The following is a 17,711-nucleotide window of genomic DNA, read 5'->3' on the forward strand; positions in this document are numbered from 1 at the left end:
TAAATTTTATTATTTTATGAGTATTTTTGATATTTTAATTTTATTTAAATTTTAGAAATTTTTTTGAGGTTTTTCGGATTTTAAAAATCAGATTCGATTTTTCGAAAATATAAACTTTGATGATTTTTAAAAATTAATTTAAAGACCACGTGGTAAAACTAAAAATATATTTGGAATCTACGAATTTTTCTGAGTTTTCTGAAATTTTTTTCGGAATTTTTGGACCTCGTTTTCAGTCCCGAGGCAAAGTAAAAAATTTAAAATTTTGTATCATGAATCAAACCGGCTGAATCGAACCGGACCGGATCGGACCGGTCGAATCGGACCGACCTTTTCTTTTTCTTCCTTCTTCCTCGCGCGCGCGTCCGACCTCCTCCCCTTCTCTCTCTCTTTTCTCTCTCCTCCCTCCTCCCTTTGCCGCGCCGCCACTTCCCCTGCCTCCCAACCTCGCTGGCGCGCCGCCTCTCCCCACCGCCACGGCATTGCATGGAACGCCGAAACGGCCTCAGTGACGCAGCGCGCGACTCCTCGACTTCCCGGCCAAAATCCGGCCGATCCGGCCACCAATTGAACCGGGTCTTGTGTCTAAAATCATCTACTCGTCGAGGACTTTCCATAGACACCAAGAACACCGAAATCCATCGAGCGGTTTGTCCAATTTTTGCCCGATAAGTTTTAGCCCATTTTGACTTTCAGGCTAGATTTCTCGCAAACCGTGAATCCCACGAGAAAACCGAGAGTACCAGAGCACTCAACTCGTCAAGAGCTTCGCGGCGACATAAATTTAGAATTTTTCCGACACCGTTTTTCGGTGGGTCCCACGGAACTTCGCAGTGTCTTTTCGAGCATTAAATGAGCTTAGAAAATTCTGAAAAATTTATGTACTAACCCCCGTGTTGTGGGCTTCGTGTATTTATCCTCAATTCGTGGAAATTCGACAGTTGACCGGGTCTACAAATTTCGGGCCAGACAGACCCTTTACCGAAAAAGTCTCCGAATTGGACCGAGGTTTTGGCTACCCCCCCATTGTTAGACATCTCGAGCGCGTTCCCGAAGTCGGAATAGGCAAAGGTAAACCCGAACCTTGCTTTTTCTTAATTTTCTAGTGCTTAAATAGGATTAAAAATTCATAAAATATTAGTGGTAGCTCAGAAAATTATGATTCTTTTTGCAATAGCCTAGTAATATTGTTAAGGACCGCGGGGCAAAGTTTTAGAATTTTTAGAGTTTGTTTGAGTAGTTTTTGCAAAAATGATCAATTATAAGGACTAAATTGAAATTTTACATATTGTGATGGATGACTGATTTGATGGGCCCAGGAGGGGCTGTGTGATGTGATTGAGTTGTGGATATATAGATTGTGAATATAGAAGTGTGCTTTGAGCCATTTTGCAGGTTGGGTAGGTCCTAGGTATAGGAGAGACTCTGCCGGATTTTCAGCACGACTTATAACGTATTTGGTCTTTTCTTGATTGTATTGAGTCATTTGTATTAAATAATTGTAATGTAATTGTCAGGTGAGCCGATGACTTTCTTCCTCCGCCAAATTACCACAAGAATCTTGTCAAGTCTGTGAGTAAAATATTAATTTTAATTATAATTTCACTATTATTATATGTTCAAACATGCCCATGCATCACTTATATGCATATATCTATATAGATAAACTTTAGGCACGATTTATGTTGCATTCATAACTGTGAAAGTGCCATGTATGTTGCTGTGGTAATTTGGAGCAGTGTGCGTGCGTTGGCGTGCGTGTGATGTGGTGTGGACTATGGATAGGACGGGTAGTCACGGCTTGAGATCTTCATTGACCCGATCCTTCTGGGGTAGTCACGGCTTGAGTTCTTCACTGGGACCCCGATTTGGTTTATTAAGCGAAAGTCCGCTTGAGTTCTTCACGGCACTGTGTTGGATTTAAGAGAGTCAGATAGGGATCAGCTCCCATATATTATGATTGATATTACTGGGTGTGTGAGTGCTCCAAATTACCTTTATGATGTTATGATGTAAAAATGTTGTTGATGTTGCATTTCACTCTACAGGGTGCATTAGTTTTAAATAGTTATAGAGATTATAATTAAAATTGATATTTTACTCTTTGAGTCGAACGCTCACTCCTGTTCAATATTTTTTCAGGCCACAGGAGGATATTTTTGAGATTAACCTGCTTTCTTCCTCGCAGGTCGATTATTAACGTTTGTATAAACTTGTTAAATCTTAGAATTTCCGCATGTGTTAGAAATGTTTATTTGATATGGGTCTGTAAACTAAATTATTATTTTGGACCTGTAAACTTAATATTTTATGCATGTTTGATGGATTGGATGAGGGAGCTGAGCTCCCATTTATTTTTATGTTGATGAGTATGTGGAGGGTGAGCTGAGCTCCCCAATTGAGTATTTATTGTGTTTACAGGTCGGGTGAGTCAAAAACTCCCCGTTGAAATGTCCATTTTAAGGCCGGACTCTGTCCGGTTGATTTCTTGAAATTGGGCCCAAATGGGCCTTAGAGTTGGGTTAAGTGAATAGTTAGGCTTACTACGGGCCTCGGGGGCTTTAGGCTGGCCCAGGTCCTAGTGCCGGTCCGGCCCATAGGTTGGGTCATGACAAATAAGAGATAAAATTAAGGTTGTACTTGGTATGAGCTTGAACTAGATATGTCTTACGTAGAATATTAGAATAAAAAAAGATATCTATTAAGTACATATAAGTGTTAAAATATATGTATGAAGGGGTAATTATTATTATGCGCACAGTTCCTATCCCAATTAGATTACACTGAGGTTCAATCGTGAACCATTGCCTTTTTATATTAGTTCTAGATGAATTGACAAAATATATACAAGAAAATATCTCTTAATGCATAATGTTTGCGGTTGATATAGTTTTGATAGATGAGATGCGAGAATGAGTACTTTGGAGAAGTACTCTATAATTAAAGGGTTTTAAGTTAAGTAAAACAAAAACAGATACATGCATTGCAAGTTCAGTGAAAATACCGAACTGGTGATAGAGAATGAGTTAGTTTAGATAAAATGTTATTATCCTAAAGTAATCATTTTAAATATCTTGGCTCAATCCTGCAAATAGGCGGGGGATGTGAGGAGTAGGGGTGAGCAAATAGTCGGTTTGGTTCCGAACTGAACTGATAAAATCGAAAATCGAAAATAAAAAATTTTAAAAACCAAATCAAACTGATTATTAAGAGAAAGGTTCAATTCGATTTTAAACCGATCAAACCGAATTTTATAAAATTTCATATTTGCAACATTAAATATCAATAATAAAAACATAAAAAACTTAGAAATCAAAACTCAAAAATCTTAGGATTTCCTTGATATATATATATATATATATATATATATATATATATATATATATATTAGTAATTTCTGTTCGATTCGATTTTTTTTATTTTTTTCAAAATAACCGAACCGAACCGATTGAATTTTAAAACCGGACTGATTGAACCGAATTGACTCAGTTCAATTCTATTTTTCTGTTTAAACCGAAATATGCTCTCCCTTTGTGAGGAGGATATTAGTCATACGATTAAAGCCGGATGCGTGTTATCTGAGTTTTATTCGATCACAAGATTCCCAATAAGTTAAAAGGAAAATTTTATCGTAGTGCGTGTTGGATAGTGAATGAGCCACATGTGTCTAAGATGAGAGTTGCGGAAATTATAATATTAAGGTGGACAAATGACTATACTAGACTAAATAAAGTCCGTAATGAAAGTATTAGAAAAATATAGGAGTGGTGCCAATCGAGGATAAGTTGAGAGAAGAGAAATTGTGGTGGTTTGGTCATATGAAGCATAGGCTCCAGTTAGACAAGTAGAGTACATTGAGTTAGAGTATATAAAGAAAATAAGGGGTAGACCTAAACTGATTTGGAGGAGAGTAGTATAATATGACTTAAAAGCATTACACATTTCCAAGAATTTAACCCAAAATCATTTAGAGTGAAGAAAGAGAATCCATATAACCAACCCCAATAAATTTGTAGGATAATGACATAGTTGAGTTGAGTTGAATATATATATAAAATGTATAAATTTATATATAAAAATTTAATTTAATGGTTAATGAATTCTAAAGCTTCCTAAAATTAATAGTTGCCATATTGAGAATCGAAAGATTTTACATTAAAAATTGTTAAAGAAAAGAGTTCCTTTTTACTATATAATTATTCATTATTATTTGGATCTAAAAATAAGCTGCATTTATTTATAATAATTTTTCAATTTGTAAGTTAACTTTATAAGATAAAAAATAAGTTCGTAAGATCATTTTTTTTATTTTGGCGTTTATAAACTATATACTTATAAGTTAGTTTGACTAAATATTTTACTATATTATTCTTATTTAATTTTTAAAATTTCATTATATTCTTATTTAATATTTTTTTAGTTATTTTAAAAATAAATGTATTTATAAACTATTTTTTATCAAACACGAAATTGCTTAAAATTTAAAATATTTATAAACTCAAATAAACTTACAAGTAAGCTGGTTTTCATAAGTTAAACTAAATATCTGATTGAACTTTTTTTAATTAAAACAAAAAACATTTTTAATGTGTAACTATTTTTAATTAGAAAAAAACATTTTATCACTGTCTTAAAAATATTACTTTTCTAGTTGATTGGTAATTAGAAATTATGAAAATTATTTTATTAGTTGAAAATAAAAATTGAATGATATAAAGAATGAAGAAATTTTAAGTTTAAATTTCTTTTAATTATTAATCGTGAAGTTATCATTATTATAATAAAAATTACTTGCCTGTGCAGGAGCCCACCTTCATGGTAGGGTGATCAAAGTCGAACTTGAAAATGATCTCTGCATACGTAACACGATCTTGTATGTATATGCGAATTGTGGGTTCATGAGTGAAGAATGAAAGTTGTTTGATCAAGGAATAGATTTTGATGTTACTGCCTGGAATACAATGATGAATAAAAGCAACAGTATAGGTTCTGAAACTGATAAGCAACAACAGTACAACTACTTTCTGCGGAGCAACTATCTTGATGATTGTAAAAATAAAAATATGCTTCCATGGATTTCCATGCTAAAAGCTACAAAGATTAATAGATAATGTTCCTCAGTGACGTCCAACAATGCTAGTGAAAATGGCACAACATTGAGCCACCCTGAGACCTGTTATGAGATGCTTATACTGTTGATTTGCAGATAAATAGGTTAGGATTTTGTCATGGTTCGTCCCGGTGCCCACGAGTACATCTCTGGGGGTGCCGTGCCATTAGTGAGCAAGTTTTGTGGCACTCCATACAGATCTGAAATGTCCAGGTGGTGGAGGTGGTGACGGCCATTTTGGTAATGCTGATTCTGCATAGCTGTAGTAATTTCATCCTCATCCAATGGCAAGCGATCGAAAGTAGCATTCATGAAAGATGCAGCCATGATCACAACAGGGCCAGATGCAATGAGCGCACCAACCACTTCCCCACCCACAACCTGTCCTTGAGCCCCTGCTAAGTAAATAGTTAGCCCTGTAATCCCTGGTGGAGCAGGCGGTGGCAATATTGATCCAAGCAATGAGAGTATCTCGAACCGGCCATGAAGGGTCACAATGGCCCCTGATGAGGCCGGTTGCCGTAAGGTGACATTGGTTACGCAGCCATTCCCACTAAGTACACATATTCCACGCTGTTTCCTCCTTGCAAAGTTAGCCAAGCTCTCACTCACATCACAGCCTGAGCTAACCTCCATTGCATGAGCCCTTAGTGCATTTGCACTATCTCGAGTCACAATAATGGGTGGTTTTGGCTTATTTTTGGAGCCTGCAGGCCTGCCGCGAGGCCGCCTGATAGTCTCCCCCTCAGGTACTGACGAATCCGGTGGCACTGCCTTTGGCAATTTAGGAGCCACAAGGATTGCCTCAATGCTCGACCGGTGGTAATTACCCTTGTTTGATTCCTGGCTTGGATCCATTGCACCTTTGGAACCAACAGAAGGGACTGTCAAATCCGCACCTCCAGCCATACATTAATGACTAAACTCACAGGAGCTGCACTAGGCATTAGAGCTTAAGTACTAGATTTTCTGCTAATAATTTTATTGCAAGAAACCAAAAGAATGATCGGGATTAGGAGAAGGTTAAGTGGTACCAACCTTGTTAATTACTGTAGTTTACGCATTATTCCCACTGCCTACTTTCCAACTGACATTTCTCTCATATGTTAATTGCCTTCCCGGCAGTTACCATTTCCATTTAAATATATTCTGCTAGGGCAAAACTGTACTTCAAATTGGATGTCAACTACTTTCTCTCACAAATATAATACAATAATAATAATCATAAATAATCAAAGTATTGACCTATTCATGGCTGCATTGCTCAGATCAGGGTACAGCCATGGATATCATATGATTCGAGTTGGGACACTAAAAAGCACCAAGATTGTGTAAAGTAGACGCTGCTCTATTTTTTTTTTTTTATTTAAATCAAAATGATTTTTTGAACGAAGGAAATTCACATTAACAAGCCACCCATCTAAATCATGCCCCAATATGAAATCAGGTAAAATACAATATTGAGGCATGGGCCAGAGCCAGTCTCATCTTTTTTAGGTATGTACAATCGACAACCCCAAAATCATTAGGCATTTCTAATTAAACTGTAAACAGACATAATTTGACTCTTTTGACTTACTACTGAAAAGAGAAAAAAGAAAACTATCAGTAGCTGTGCAGCCAAAGTTGAAGAAATGGATTAGATGATGACCTACAACCACTAGTAGATATGCTGCCTAAATGGGTGCAACTGTGTAGATGGACCTTGAGAACTTCTAAAAGCCAAATCACCAAGCTTTTGCTGTTCATCTCGTGAGATTCTTTGCCGATAATGATCAACATTTGTGCAACCTAGAGCACCATAATTCTGTGAGAGCTGTTGACCTTGTTGATATGTAGAGAACAGCTGGCCTTGTCCACGTGAGTTGTAGTATCCATTGTCTGGAACGGTAGATAATGTTCTTGAACCAGGTCCATCCTACAGAGAAAAGCCATCATTCGGGTTTTTTATTTCTTCATAAATGGATCAAGCAAAGCAGAAAATAAAAATCATAAGAATAATCAGAAGATAAAATCCCTTCTGCTAATGAAAACAGCAAAACCAAGTCATAAATGCACCAAGTTAAAGAGTTTCCACAAGAATTGGCATGCAACAGCATATAATGAACATTAATGCAAAATCAGAGGCAACCCTACAACCTATACCTTTTGAGGCATAGTGAAATTATTTCCCTCCTCGTACTGAGCATGTAAGAAATCATTACAGCCAGCTGCAGAACCATTAGTAGTAGTCGACAAATCATTGAGAAAGTTCACAGAAAAGTTGGTAGGATTCCCCAAACCTACATTAGGTGTAGTCGATAAATCATTCAGAAACCTCCCACACAAGTTGGTAGGATTTCCCAAACCTCCATAACCAGAAATATTTGCACTAGACAGGGGCAAGCTACTCCTAGGTGAAACACCTTCTAACTGTTGAAGGTGGTACTTCATGCCTGCCAGGGGATCATGGAGTACAGAGATATTTGCACTGCTATCTTGATATGCTCGCTGCAAAGCAGTTGGAGTGCACGGATAAGTTTGAGGAACAGCAGAGTAGCCAGACAAACTGATCAATTCTTCCAAGGAAAGGGTAGACTGAGGGTGTGCCATGAGATGCTGGGGAAGCACATGACCTGCACCAAAGGCCACACCAGGCAGAGTTGATGAGTGTGACTTGGGTATAGAAAAGGAACCAGAACAAATCTGCAAAATTGCCAAAATAAATAAATAAATAAAAACAATCAGCTTTGTTGTGCTCAAAATGAATGGGATCAGAAATCTATTATTTGGTCAGTACAATACTGTAACATGACACATCAACATTAGGATTACATTACATGTATAGCTGATCACAGATACCTAAAGTTTCAATTTACCAGATCATACTGCAAAGCAAAGCAAAATATCAATGGCCTAAAATGAAATAGAAAGGTTTATAGAAATCAAATAACATTATAATGAGCATCTTGAGGTTCAAGGTTTAGGCATAAAACAATTTTTAGAAATCTTTGTGATGAACTTTTTTGTGTTGTACCTACTTTTTTTCCCTCTTGCAAATGAGGAACAGCTTTAAAATGTATATGATAAGTCACCAAAGTTCAATAAACTTATTACATACCTCTGCCATGGGAACAGTTGGACTGACCGCAGATGATACAATATCAATGAATTTTGAGGTCAATGACAGTGTTCCAGGGAAAGATGAATATGCCCAATCAGAATCTCTCACAGATTGGACAGCTGATGCCAACAAATCAACTGGAACGGGTGTTGAACTTGCTTGCTGCAATAGAATGCCCAATATGATGATTTAGCAATCCATGCTCGACAAATATAACATTTTAAAGTTTACTATGAGCAAATCAACCAGTTGGAATACTAAACCAGCAGCAAGAACAGCAAATACCAGTCACAACATTGATACCACAAATGCATAATGTTCATCAGCTAGCAATAGGACGACTACAAATACAGACCAACAAAGGACCAATAAAATCAAAGACATGGTGAACAAGGACATGTAACAATTTGAAGTTCAAGAGAAATAACAACAAAAATAACAAATAGAAAGTGAAAACATTAAAAATAAAATTAGAACATTCAAAATGTTCATGTTCTTCATCAGTGCATGTTGTCATTCAAGAGCAAGTACCTAAAAATTAAAAAAAAAAAATCCCATAAACTTTATAACAAATGAAGGAAAGTGATCTGAAAGCTAAAATGGAATTAATACTTCAACGTAAATAACAGGCAAGCCAAGAATTTTAATTTGGTATACTATTTAGAAAAGTTGGCAATGCAATCCTGGAAAAGCAAATTAGGAACTATTTTGATTTAATTCGTAATTATGCAAACTCAGATTTTTCTTGTAAATTTTCATATCTAGGGCTTGCTATTTAAAAATAAGGTTCATTATTTTTTACGAATTAGCTTATTTAGAAAGGTGTTTGCTTAATGTTTAGTATTAGTTTAGAATTTCCTAGTTCAGAACTACTAACCCAAATAGGAGTTGAATTACTTAGTCATTGGGTCTCTATAGATGTTGTAATATGTAACTGGTTATATTCATGTCTTTCAATAATCAAATTATGAGTATTTGAATTAATTTGTAGGCTGTGTGCATTGAGTGAAATTAGCTCTCTCTCTCTCTCTCTCTCTCTTCTCTACTTCTCACAACCCTTTTAATTTCTTCTTCTACTGCTGAAATACTTTGGCACTTTTCACAATCCTCAATTCTTTTCTATCCTTATTTCAATGCTGAACTCGTTCTCCTGCGAAATTAAAAATCTGAATTCCCGTATTATCGTTCCAATCATCAAATGAGTATTTCATGACTTCTGCTCCAGATCCTAATTTCTCTCCTCTCTAGATTTCCAGAAATCTGTCCTTCCAGTTCCAACCCTACTTTTATATTCAAACCCAATTAAATTAAGCCCAATCAATTTATAAACCCCAATTATATGTCAGAAATTTTGTCCTCTCTCTCCCCCTCCTTCTCAATCTCTTCTTCTTTGCCCCCATATTTAATTTCTTCTTAAGCTACTATTGAACTGAAATACCTTGGCACCGTTCATAATCCTTAATTACAACTTCTTTTCTAGCCATGTTTCAATTCAAACTCTACATCATTACAACTCTGAATTATCCTTGCACAAATCTGTCCTTCCAGTTCCAACCTTTCTATATGTTTATAAATCTCACTTCCGCTTTCTTTATTAAAACTAAATCCTAAAATCTATCAACTATTCGAGTATTGTCCACCTCAGTCAGACATGAATCTGCACTATATAAGTTGACAAAAACCCCAAAACAGACACCAATTACAAGATACAGACCAGAAAATTTGGAAGGCAAGAAATGAAAGGCCAATATTCTCTTTTTCTATATTCATTTTTTGGCATTTAGCAAGTAAACTCAGTCTAACATTAGAGAATCATTGATAAATGAGAGAATCACTGATAAATTCAAGTTCAGGCAATACCAACAATCAACAAAATAATGTATTCACAGATAATTCCTTCTCCTTAAAAGGAGTTCACTAGTACAGTTAATATTATTACCAGTTCCCTATGAAGAGGAGGAAGATTCCTCGCATGAGGGTTTATGACAACCGACCAGGGAGAACTAGGCCCTTGGATATTCTTGAAACAAGAGTCGGGTACAGATTCGGGAGATGTATAATCATGCCCATTATTAACTTTATGATTATTTTGTCTCATTAACTCCAGCTGTGAAGATACAGACAAGTTATGATTCTTAACATTTGCATTTAATTGATGTGCATCAGAAAGGCATCCAACCTGCTCACTGCATAGGGACTCACCAAAGTACCCTGAATTTCTGCACAGAAGAAATCCAAATATTTTGAGCCATAATAAAAAGATGCATAATATAGACAGGAACTACACTGAAATATTCATGCCTAGTCTCTGAAGTCCGAACAAATAGAAGATGACCTATCAATCACTGAAGATGCCTCCTTCATGTTACTTTTTGAGGGGTTAGATGCCAATGGCCCAGAACTTGCGGCATGCACACCAGTGTTATATGTACCAAAGCTCAAATGTGAGCAGTCAGCACCTAAGGTTCGCATATCATTTGGAAACACCACTGCACAGTCATCCTCTGATGTCAGCACTAATTTTGCCTCTTTCTCCAGACTCAGCTGCTGCAAGCTTGCAGCAGTTGATGACACTTCGTCATTCAAATGTGCAGAGCCATTTGCAAAATATAAATGAGAGCAGCTTTCTCTTCCTAAAATTGGGGATAAGAAAATAAGAATGAACAGTAAGGACCACACTGTAGACAAAACAGAAATCTCTTGCTGGGAAATAACAATAACATATTTTTAGGTGGGTGTGTGTGTGTGTGTGTGTGTGTGTGTGTGTGTGTGTGTGTGTGTGCGTGTGTGTGTACAGAAAGAGAGAAGGGGTGGGGGGGAGCAAAAAGAAAAGAATCTCCTACTACTTTAATAAGGCTAGCAATATTATTTTTAAGAATCAATAATCATGCTTGAAGTAAACAAACTATGCTTTTAAAGATGAAATTAAAATACAACAACTACCCAAAAAAAATATTTTCGTCCCTAATAATAATAATAATAATAATAATAATAATAATAATTGTTATGGAAAGTCAATCATTATATTATTTCTGTGTACATTCTGTATTCTGTATTCCTATTTAGGATTTCTTATTTAGGATTTCTTCCTAATTAGTATAACACAATTATAGGAATCAATTGTATATAAATACCCATGTACAGATTAATTGAAATATATGAGAATCATCTCTTTCTACATGGTATCAGAGCAGGTCATCTATCTAGGGTGATTATTTGTTCTCACTACCCAGCTCAGGAGAGACCTTGGCCGCCGACCGGCCGTTTCGACTCCGATCAACATTGCCAGCGTCGCCTCAATCCCCTCATTCCACTTCCTAAATAGGAATACAGAATACAGAATATACACAGAAATAATATAATGATTGACTTTCCATAACACTCCCCCTCAAGTTGGAGCATAGATGTTGTTAATCATGCCCAACTTGTTACAAATGTAGTCAATCCTAGCTCCATTCAGAGTTTTTGTGAAAATATCTCCTAATCGCTTCCGCTTTGATATGTCCTGAGATGATGATCATTGTTGAATCTTTTCACGAACAAAGTGACAATCAATCTCAATATGTTTGGTCCGCTCATGAAATACAGTATTTTATAAGCAATCTGAGGCTGGTCTAATTCTCCTGGTAGTCTATGTGGATGACATTATCATCACTGGGAGTGACTCTGCAAGTATTTCATCTCTTAAAACCTTCCTCCAAACCCAGTTTCAGACCAAAGACTTGGGATTATTAAAGTATTTTTTGGGTATTGAAGTTATGAGAAGTAAGAAGGGTATTTTCTTGTCTCAAAGAAAATATGTCCTTGATCTATTGACAGAGACAGGAAAATTAGGTGCTAAGCCTTGTAGTGCACCAATGACTCCAAATTTACAACTGTTAGCAGGGGATAGTGAGTTGTTTGAAGATCCAGAGAGATCAGGAGATTGGTAGGAAAATTGAACTACCTTCTGTCACTCGTCCCGACATTGCTTATGCCGTTAGTATGGTAAGTCGGTTTATGTCTTCCCCAATGTTGCTCATTGGGAAGCCTTGGGACAAATCTTGTGCTATCTGAAGGAGCTCGGAAGAGGTTTGTTATATGGTAATCATGGGCATTTAAATGTTGAATGTTTTTCGATGCCGACTGGCCTGGATCTAAGGTTCATAGGAGGTCAACTCTTTGGATATTGTGCTTTTTGTTGGAGGAAATTTGGTGTCTTGGAAAAGCAAGAAGCGAGTGTAGTTTCTCGATCTAGTCTGAATCCGAATACAGAGCCATGGCACAATCAAGATGTGAGGTAATGTGGATATTTCAATTACTAGATGAGACAGTTTTAAGACCCCTGCTGCGAAATTGTGGTGTGATAATCAAGTCGCTCTCCATATTGCTTCTAATCCGGTATTTCATGAGCGGACCAAACATATTGAGATTGATTGTCACTTTGTTCGTGAAAAGATTCAACAATGATCATCTCAACAGACATATCAAAGCGGAGAGCGATTAGGAGATATTTTCACAAAAGCTCTGAATGGAGCTAGGATTGACTACATTTGTAACAAGTTGGGCATGATTAACATCTATGCTCCAACTTGAGGGGGAGTGTTATGGAAAGTCAATCATTATATTATTTCTGTGTATATTCTGTATTCTGTATTCCTATTTAGGATTTCTTATTTAGGATTTCTTCCTAATTAGTATAACACAATTATAGGAATCAATTGTATATAAATACCCATGTACAGATTAATTGAAATATATGAGAATCATCTCTTTCTACAATAATAATAATAATAACTGAACCCAAAACATAATAAAGGCTCGTTAAACTCTCTCATAGATCACTTTCTAATATTTTTACCGTGAATATGGATTTGGGGGGATATGATATGAATTCAATCCATCAGAGTATCATGAACACAATCTAAGGAGATAAGTCAAACAGAACAAAATCAGTTTCTTATTAAATAACTGACCTGATGAAACATGTTTTTTTATTACCACTATACCAAATATACACATGACATTCAAATTTTTTAAGCCCACAACTCTTTTGGAGTTTATAATTAATGATACCCATTCGCATGGATATACTTGCAAACATCAAATTAAACAAAGCCTAACTACAGCTTCCTAAAAGCAAGCTACTATATAAGGATTGTTGACTGACAAGCTTGATCTCAATTGAGTTTGAGGTTTGTTGACTCCGGGTTAAATGTGAAACCGAGTGTTCACGCCAATTCTGCAATTTGCTTTGGAGTGACTCAAACTCCCAACAGAAAACAAATGAAAATAAATGAATATATAACAGGAAGGCAATGACTTTCTACTTGTATCATACATACCCAGTTGCCTCAAGGAACCATCATTGCAGAGAGATGCGCCTCCAACACTATTTATTTTTTCCTGTCCACTAGATGGAGAATCAAATTTGACACAATTCACAGCAGGAATTTTGCAAGAAACATTCCTGTCTGATACTTGGACCTCTGGTTGGCAGTTTTTAGACAATTTGATCCCATCATCAAGCAAGTGAGATTGATTAGGAAGCATCCCAATGCTAGAGGTAGTTGAACTATTTAAGATAGACGACCTACTCACAGATGCCTGCTGCTCAATCACAGGCAATTCATCATCAAAATCATGCTGGTTCAAAATGGTGCCAGATTGATGAAGAGTTTTTGACACGTTAGCAGGATGTGGACATTGCAGATCTTGGTGAATTTCTAAAGGAGCTGGAGAGGGTGAAGAATTATGTAAAGCTTTAAGACAACAATGCAATGAGCCTCGTGCATCTGTATCTTGAAATGCATAAGATGTCTCAGCTGCCGAATATGAACCCGGCACATCTGACCAGCCCATCTTGATAATGTCAGCCATAGAAACATGCCCAGAAGGACCCCTAACCAAAGCAGCTTGAGAACCTCTGGAACTTTGTTCAGATGAAGAGATGGCACCACCAGTTCCAACAGTTTTCCTTGAATTCCGTCCATTATCATAACTGGAAGAATCGTTATAGTAGAAACTCCAGATCAATCAAAATGAAATAATGGATTCAATCAAATAATAACAAACACAAAAGAGTTAACAAGACTAAACACATCTGTGTGATCAATTACTTGCAAAGATTGAACATTAACTAAACAAACAAATACCAAGAGAAAATTCTATTCTCCTCCAAAGTTACAAGCAGACCAATTTCTCTCAATATGCTATTTAGCAGAAGGAGCACAGTGCTCATTTCAGTATGCTGAAAGGCAAGTAATGGGCAAATAACACAAAGCATCATCATATATCAACTAAGGTGGCATGCTCCTTCCTCCAGCACATGACTTAAAGCCAAATGAAATTCCCATAGAAATTTTTGCTCATGGTAAAAGATAGAAATTTTTACATCTCCACTAACTGAAAATCTCAAAACCCTGGTATAAGATAGGCATGCTGAAATATGCACAGCTAAAAGAGAGATGAAAAAAGAAGAGAGGACATAATCAGAAGTTACTATTAAAGGATTATTATTGCAATTTCCCCTCTCTCTCCATTTTTTCAAATGCTTGTATCACTCGTATATACATTGATATCTCAATAACATGATCAAAGTAGCAGAGACCTAGATATTTGAAGGCCTACATCACTAATCAGTTTTTTTAACTCAAATGAGATTAGAAGAAAAGAGGATCAAAGACATTTACAGAGTCCATTTGGCTTTCAACTGGCATTGAGAAAGCACCATCTTGAATGTGCTAATTAGAGGCCATAAAACTTTATTCCCTAAATAAATTAATATCATTACAATTTGTTCAGCCTTTTTTCTCATATGAATGATAATATATATATATATATATATATATATCTTTTTCAAATATGTTCCTTTAACATCACTTAGGAGTGCATAGGCACTTTGTGGCTTACACCTAGGCTTGATGGACTTTTGGTGCCTTTAACAGCATTGGAACAAGAAATTAAAATTGAAAACTGTCAAGCATGCATACATTTTAACCAAGTTGAAAATATCCAGTCTTCCTTAGGTTTATTCTATAAATTTTAACTAAAGACATAATGTTAGACATATGGAGGACAAAAACTGACAAGGATTTCCTATTAGAACTAACCTATGAAATGAAGGATGCTCATTCATAGTTCTCACACGATAAGTCAAAGGTGACGAAGAAGTTATTGAAGAAGCAATGTACGGATTCTCTCTCATGTATGAAGCTTTATCAAGGTCTGCCAGGAGGACAAAAGTTCACGTAGTAAGAATATGCAAATATTGATATCCAGCTCAATAGCCAATATCACCAGTCACCAACTAATCGACAAGACAAGTGTTTCACATTTTACGGTCAGATAAACACACCATTATAGCTGATTTGAGATGATGCATGTCCAACAGTATATTCAGCACCAACTTTAACTCCGCGATGACCATTATTACTACCCCGGGCCTTTGATTCTTGCGTCTCTTTCATCTATAGAAATCAAATTTATATTATTTAATAAAAAAAGGAACAGAAGAAAGAAATGAACAGAAATATGTAGTACAGAAAATATAGCAAGAATGCTAATCTCAACAGCGAGGTCTACTAGAACAATAAATCCCTTAACACAAAAAGGCTTCAGATACATCAAAAGGCACTTAATTAAAAATAAATAATAAAAAAAAATTAAATCAGAAAAAGGAGGGAGGGGAGAAGAAGTAGGCAGTTGTTTTCATAAGAGTACCTCTTTTCTTCTTTCACGTTTGCTCTTCACTTCATGAAAAACATCTACACGATTTAAAAAATAATACTTTAGCTGTTACTATTGAGATTCAGCATAGAGACAAAACTGAACAGAGCCAACCAACTAAAGAAAAAATGGCAAAATAATTTAAACTGCAGTAGAAAATATTAAAAGAACAATTTAATTAGCAACCGACAAGGTACCTTTAGCAATAACTAAAATTAGTGGTTAGACGATAGCATCTTTAAAGAGTTAAATTTTTCAATCCTTAAAGTTTGGCAGAGTTGGCTGCACAAATGTGAAATAACAAATCATAAAAGTTTTCCTCCATTTGTTTCTTCAATCTTTCTAGGCAATCAATCAGAAAACTGCGCTACGAGTGTACCACAGCCAAAATTAAAAAAAAAAAAAAAACTTCTTTTGGCAAAACAAAATTCTAACGGAAAATGTTAGATTATGCTGTTCCGCGTTTTTTTCTAGGAAACCAAACTTAATGTAAGAAAGGAGAGAACATTTTTTATCTCGGAAAATAATTCCAAACAGCAAAATGAGATCTCAGCAACGGGGAAAAAAAATCTCGTTTTTTAACAAAAACAAAATGTACAACGGAAGAGGACGAAGGGACCTTGAGAAAGGAGTCTCTGAACGGCGTCGTTAGGGTCCATATCACAGTCACAAAGGACAGAGTAGATCTCATAATCCGAACAGTTATTGTTAACAATTTCTCTCAAAGTGTGCACCATCTTCTTCATCCCGGGAGGTATCTGGGATCCATTGGCATTACTACCTTCGGTTTCGCTGCCCATCCTTTGGTTGTCCTCTTAGCTCAAAACAAGCTAGGATTTTTGCTCTGATGCTCTCGCTGCGCTGCGCCTCCTTCCTTTTGGATTACGATTACCACTACCACATACAACAAAGCCAAAAACCTATTCTTTTCTCTTTCCTTCTTTGCTTTTCGGCCTTTATTTATATGCATATATTGCTTGCCAGTTGCCACTTCTTCTCTCCCAGAATCAGTATCAGTATTTGCCAAGTCATTGAGTCCTGCTATTCTTACGCCACTGTCACTTATATTTCCCTACTGTTTGTGTGAGCCAATCTGCGTAGGTCCCACGCCATATTCTTTTAGATTTTTTATGACGGTGAGGATGCTTTGCCTTATCCGGATGTAGCTGTCAGATTAGAAAAACTCCCAGGCTCTGGATTTAGAAGTTTTCCTGCGTTAAATATGAGGCAATTGTTAGTTTAAAACTATTAAAACTAAGGGAAAAAGCTTAAGGCATCAAGTAGATTAATATTTATTGTAAATTATTTATGTAATTTTATTCATTGAAAATCTATATTTTTACATTATTGCCTTTATAAAGATTTTTCTAAAATAATATGTATAATTTAAATTTTAAATTATAAGTTCTCTCTCATCCATAAAGTATTATAAGTTTTAAAGTATAAATTCTCTCTCATTCGTTAAGTATCAAGAGCAAATTATTACTTTTCATGCATATATCAATTAATTTATTTCTGTCACTTTAATTTTTTTCCTATCTTTCTATAATTTCTCCTTCTTCTACATTTACATAATTTCTCATTCTTTATTTCATCTCTTTCTTCATATTTTATACGCCCCATTGTTCTATTTACCACATTTCTCTCAATTTTTTTCATTATTTGTTATTGAAGGACATCTTTATTCTTCATTCCTTCAAAACGTCGACCCTCTCTTTCTGTATGCCCCCCTCTCTCCATTAAAAATATATTCATCTTCTTATTCTTTTTTATCAGAAAGCTCCCTCTATT

General features: G+C 35.8%; 2 protein-coding genes across 4 annotated transcripts; both read right to left on the bottom strand.

Moving 5' to 3' along the window:
• Positions 1-4,965: 4,965 nt before the first annotated feature.
• On the bottom strand, positions 4,966-6,067 carry LOC110671395 (AT-hook motif nuclear-localized protein 16-like). Its single transcript, XM_021833854.2, has one exon. The coding sequence runs from the start codon at positions 6,017-6,019 to the stop codon at positions 5,216-5,218; it is 804 nt and encodes a 267-aa protein (XP_021689546.1). The 5' UTR covers positions 6,020-6,067; the 3' UTR covers positions 4,966-5,215.
• A 370-nt stretch (positions 6,068-6,437) lies between these two features.
• Positions 6,438-16,932, bottom strand: LOC110671390 (uncharacterized). 3 transcript variants are annotated; one of them, XM_021833841.2, is made up of 11 exons: positions 16,540-16,931; positions 15,915-15,958; positions 15,550-15,661; positions 15,305-15,419; positions 13,538-14,193; positions 10,549-10,846; positions 10,393-10,432; positions 10,153-10,320; positions 8,211-8,375; positions 7,256-7,795; positions 6,438-7,028 (listed from the first exon to the last, which is right to left on the bottom strand). In XM_021833841.2, the coding sequence occupies exons 1-11, from the start codon at positions 16,718-16,720 to the stop codon at positions 6,771-6,773; spliced, it is 2,577 nt and encodes an 858-aa protein (XP_021689533.1). In that variant the 5' UTR covers positions 16,721-16,931; the 3' UTR covers positions 6,438-6,770. The 3 variants fall into 3 exon arrangements, with proteins under 3 accessions (XP_021689533.1, XP_021689532.1, XP_058009221.1); XM_021833840.2 differs by having other exon boundaries at positions 10,153-10,432; positions 16,540-16,932; XM_058153238.1 differs by lacking the exons at positions 15,305-15,419; positions 16,540-16,931 and having other exon boundaries at positions 6,488-7,028; positions 10,153-10,432; positions 15,915-15,931.
• Positions 16,933-17,711: the final 779 nt, after the last annotated feature.

Source organism: Hevea brasiliensis, chromosome 9 (assembly GCF_030052815.1).
Source record: "Hevea brasiliensis isolate MT/VB/25A 57/8 chromosome 9, ASM3005281v1, whole genome shotgun sequence".
NCBI classification, from domain to species: Eukaryota; Viridiplantae; Streptophyta; class Magnoliopsida; order Malpighiales; family Euphorbiaceae; genus Hevea; species Hevea brasiliensis.

What these genes read in the sequence shown, in the direction of transcription:
- LOC110671395 (XM_021833854.2), bottom strand. Translation starts at nt 6,019, where the DNA reads ATGGCTGGAGGTGCGGATTTGACAGTCCCTTCTGTTGGTTCCAAAGGT.
- LOC110671390 (XM_021833840.2), bottom strand. Translation starts at nt 16,720, where the DNA reads ATGGGCAGCGAAACCGAAGGTAGTAATGCCAATGGATCCCAGATACCT. An exon ending in GAGCATCCTTCATTTCATAG is followed by an intron (nt 14,194 to 15,304) that starts GTTAGTTCTAAT and finishes CGATTCTTCCAG; the next exon opens with TTATGATAATGGACGGAATT. An exon ending in TGGTTCCTTGAGGCAACTGG is followed by an intron (nt 10,847 to 13,537) that starts GTATGTATGATA and finishes CCCCAATTTTAG; the next exon opens with GAAGAGAAAGCTGCTCTCAT.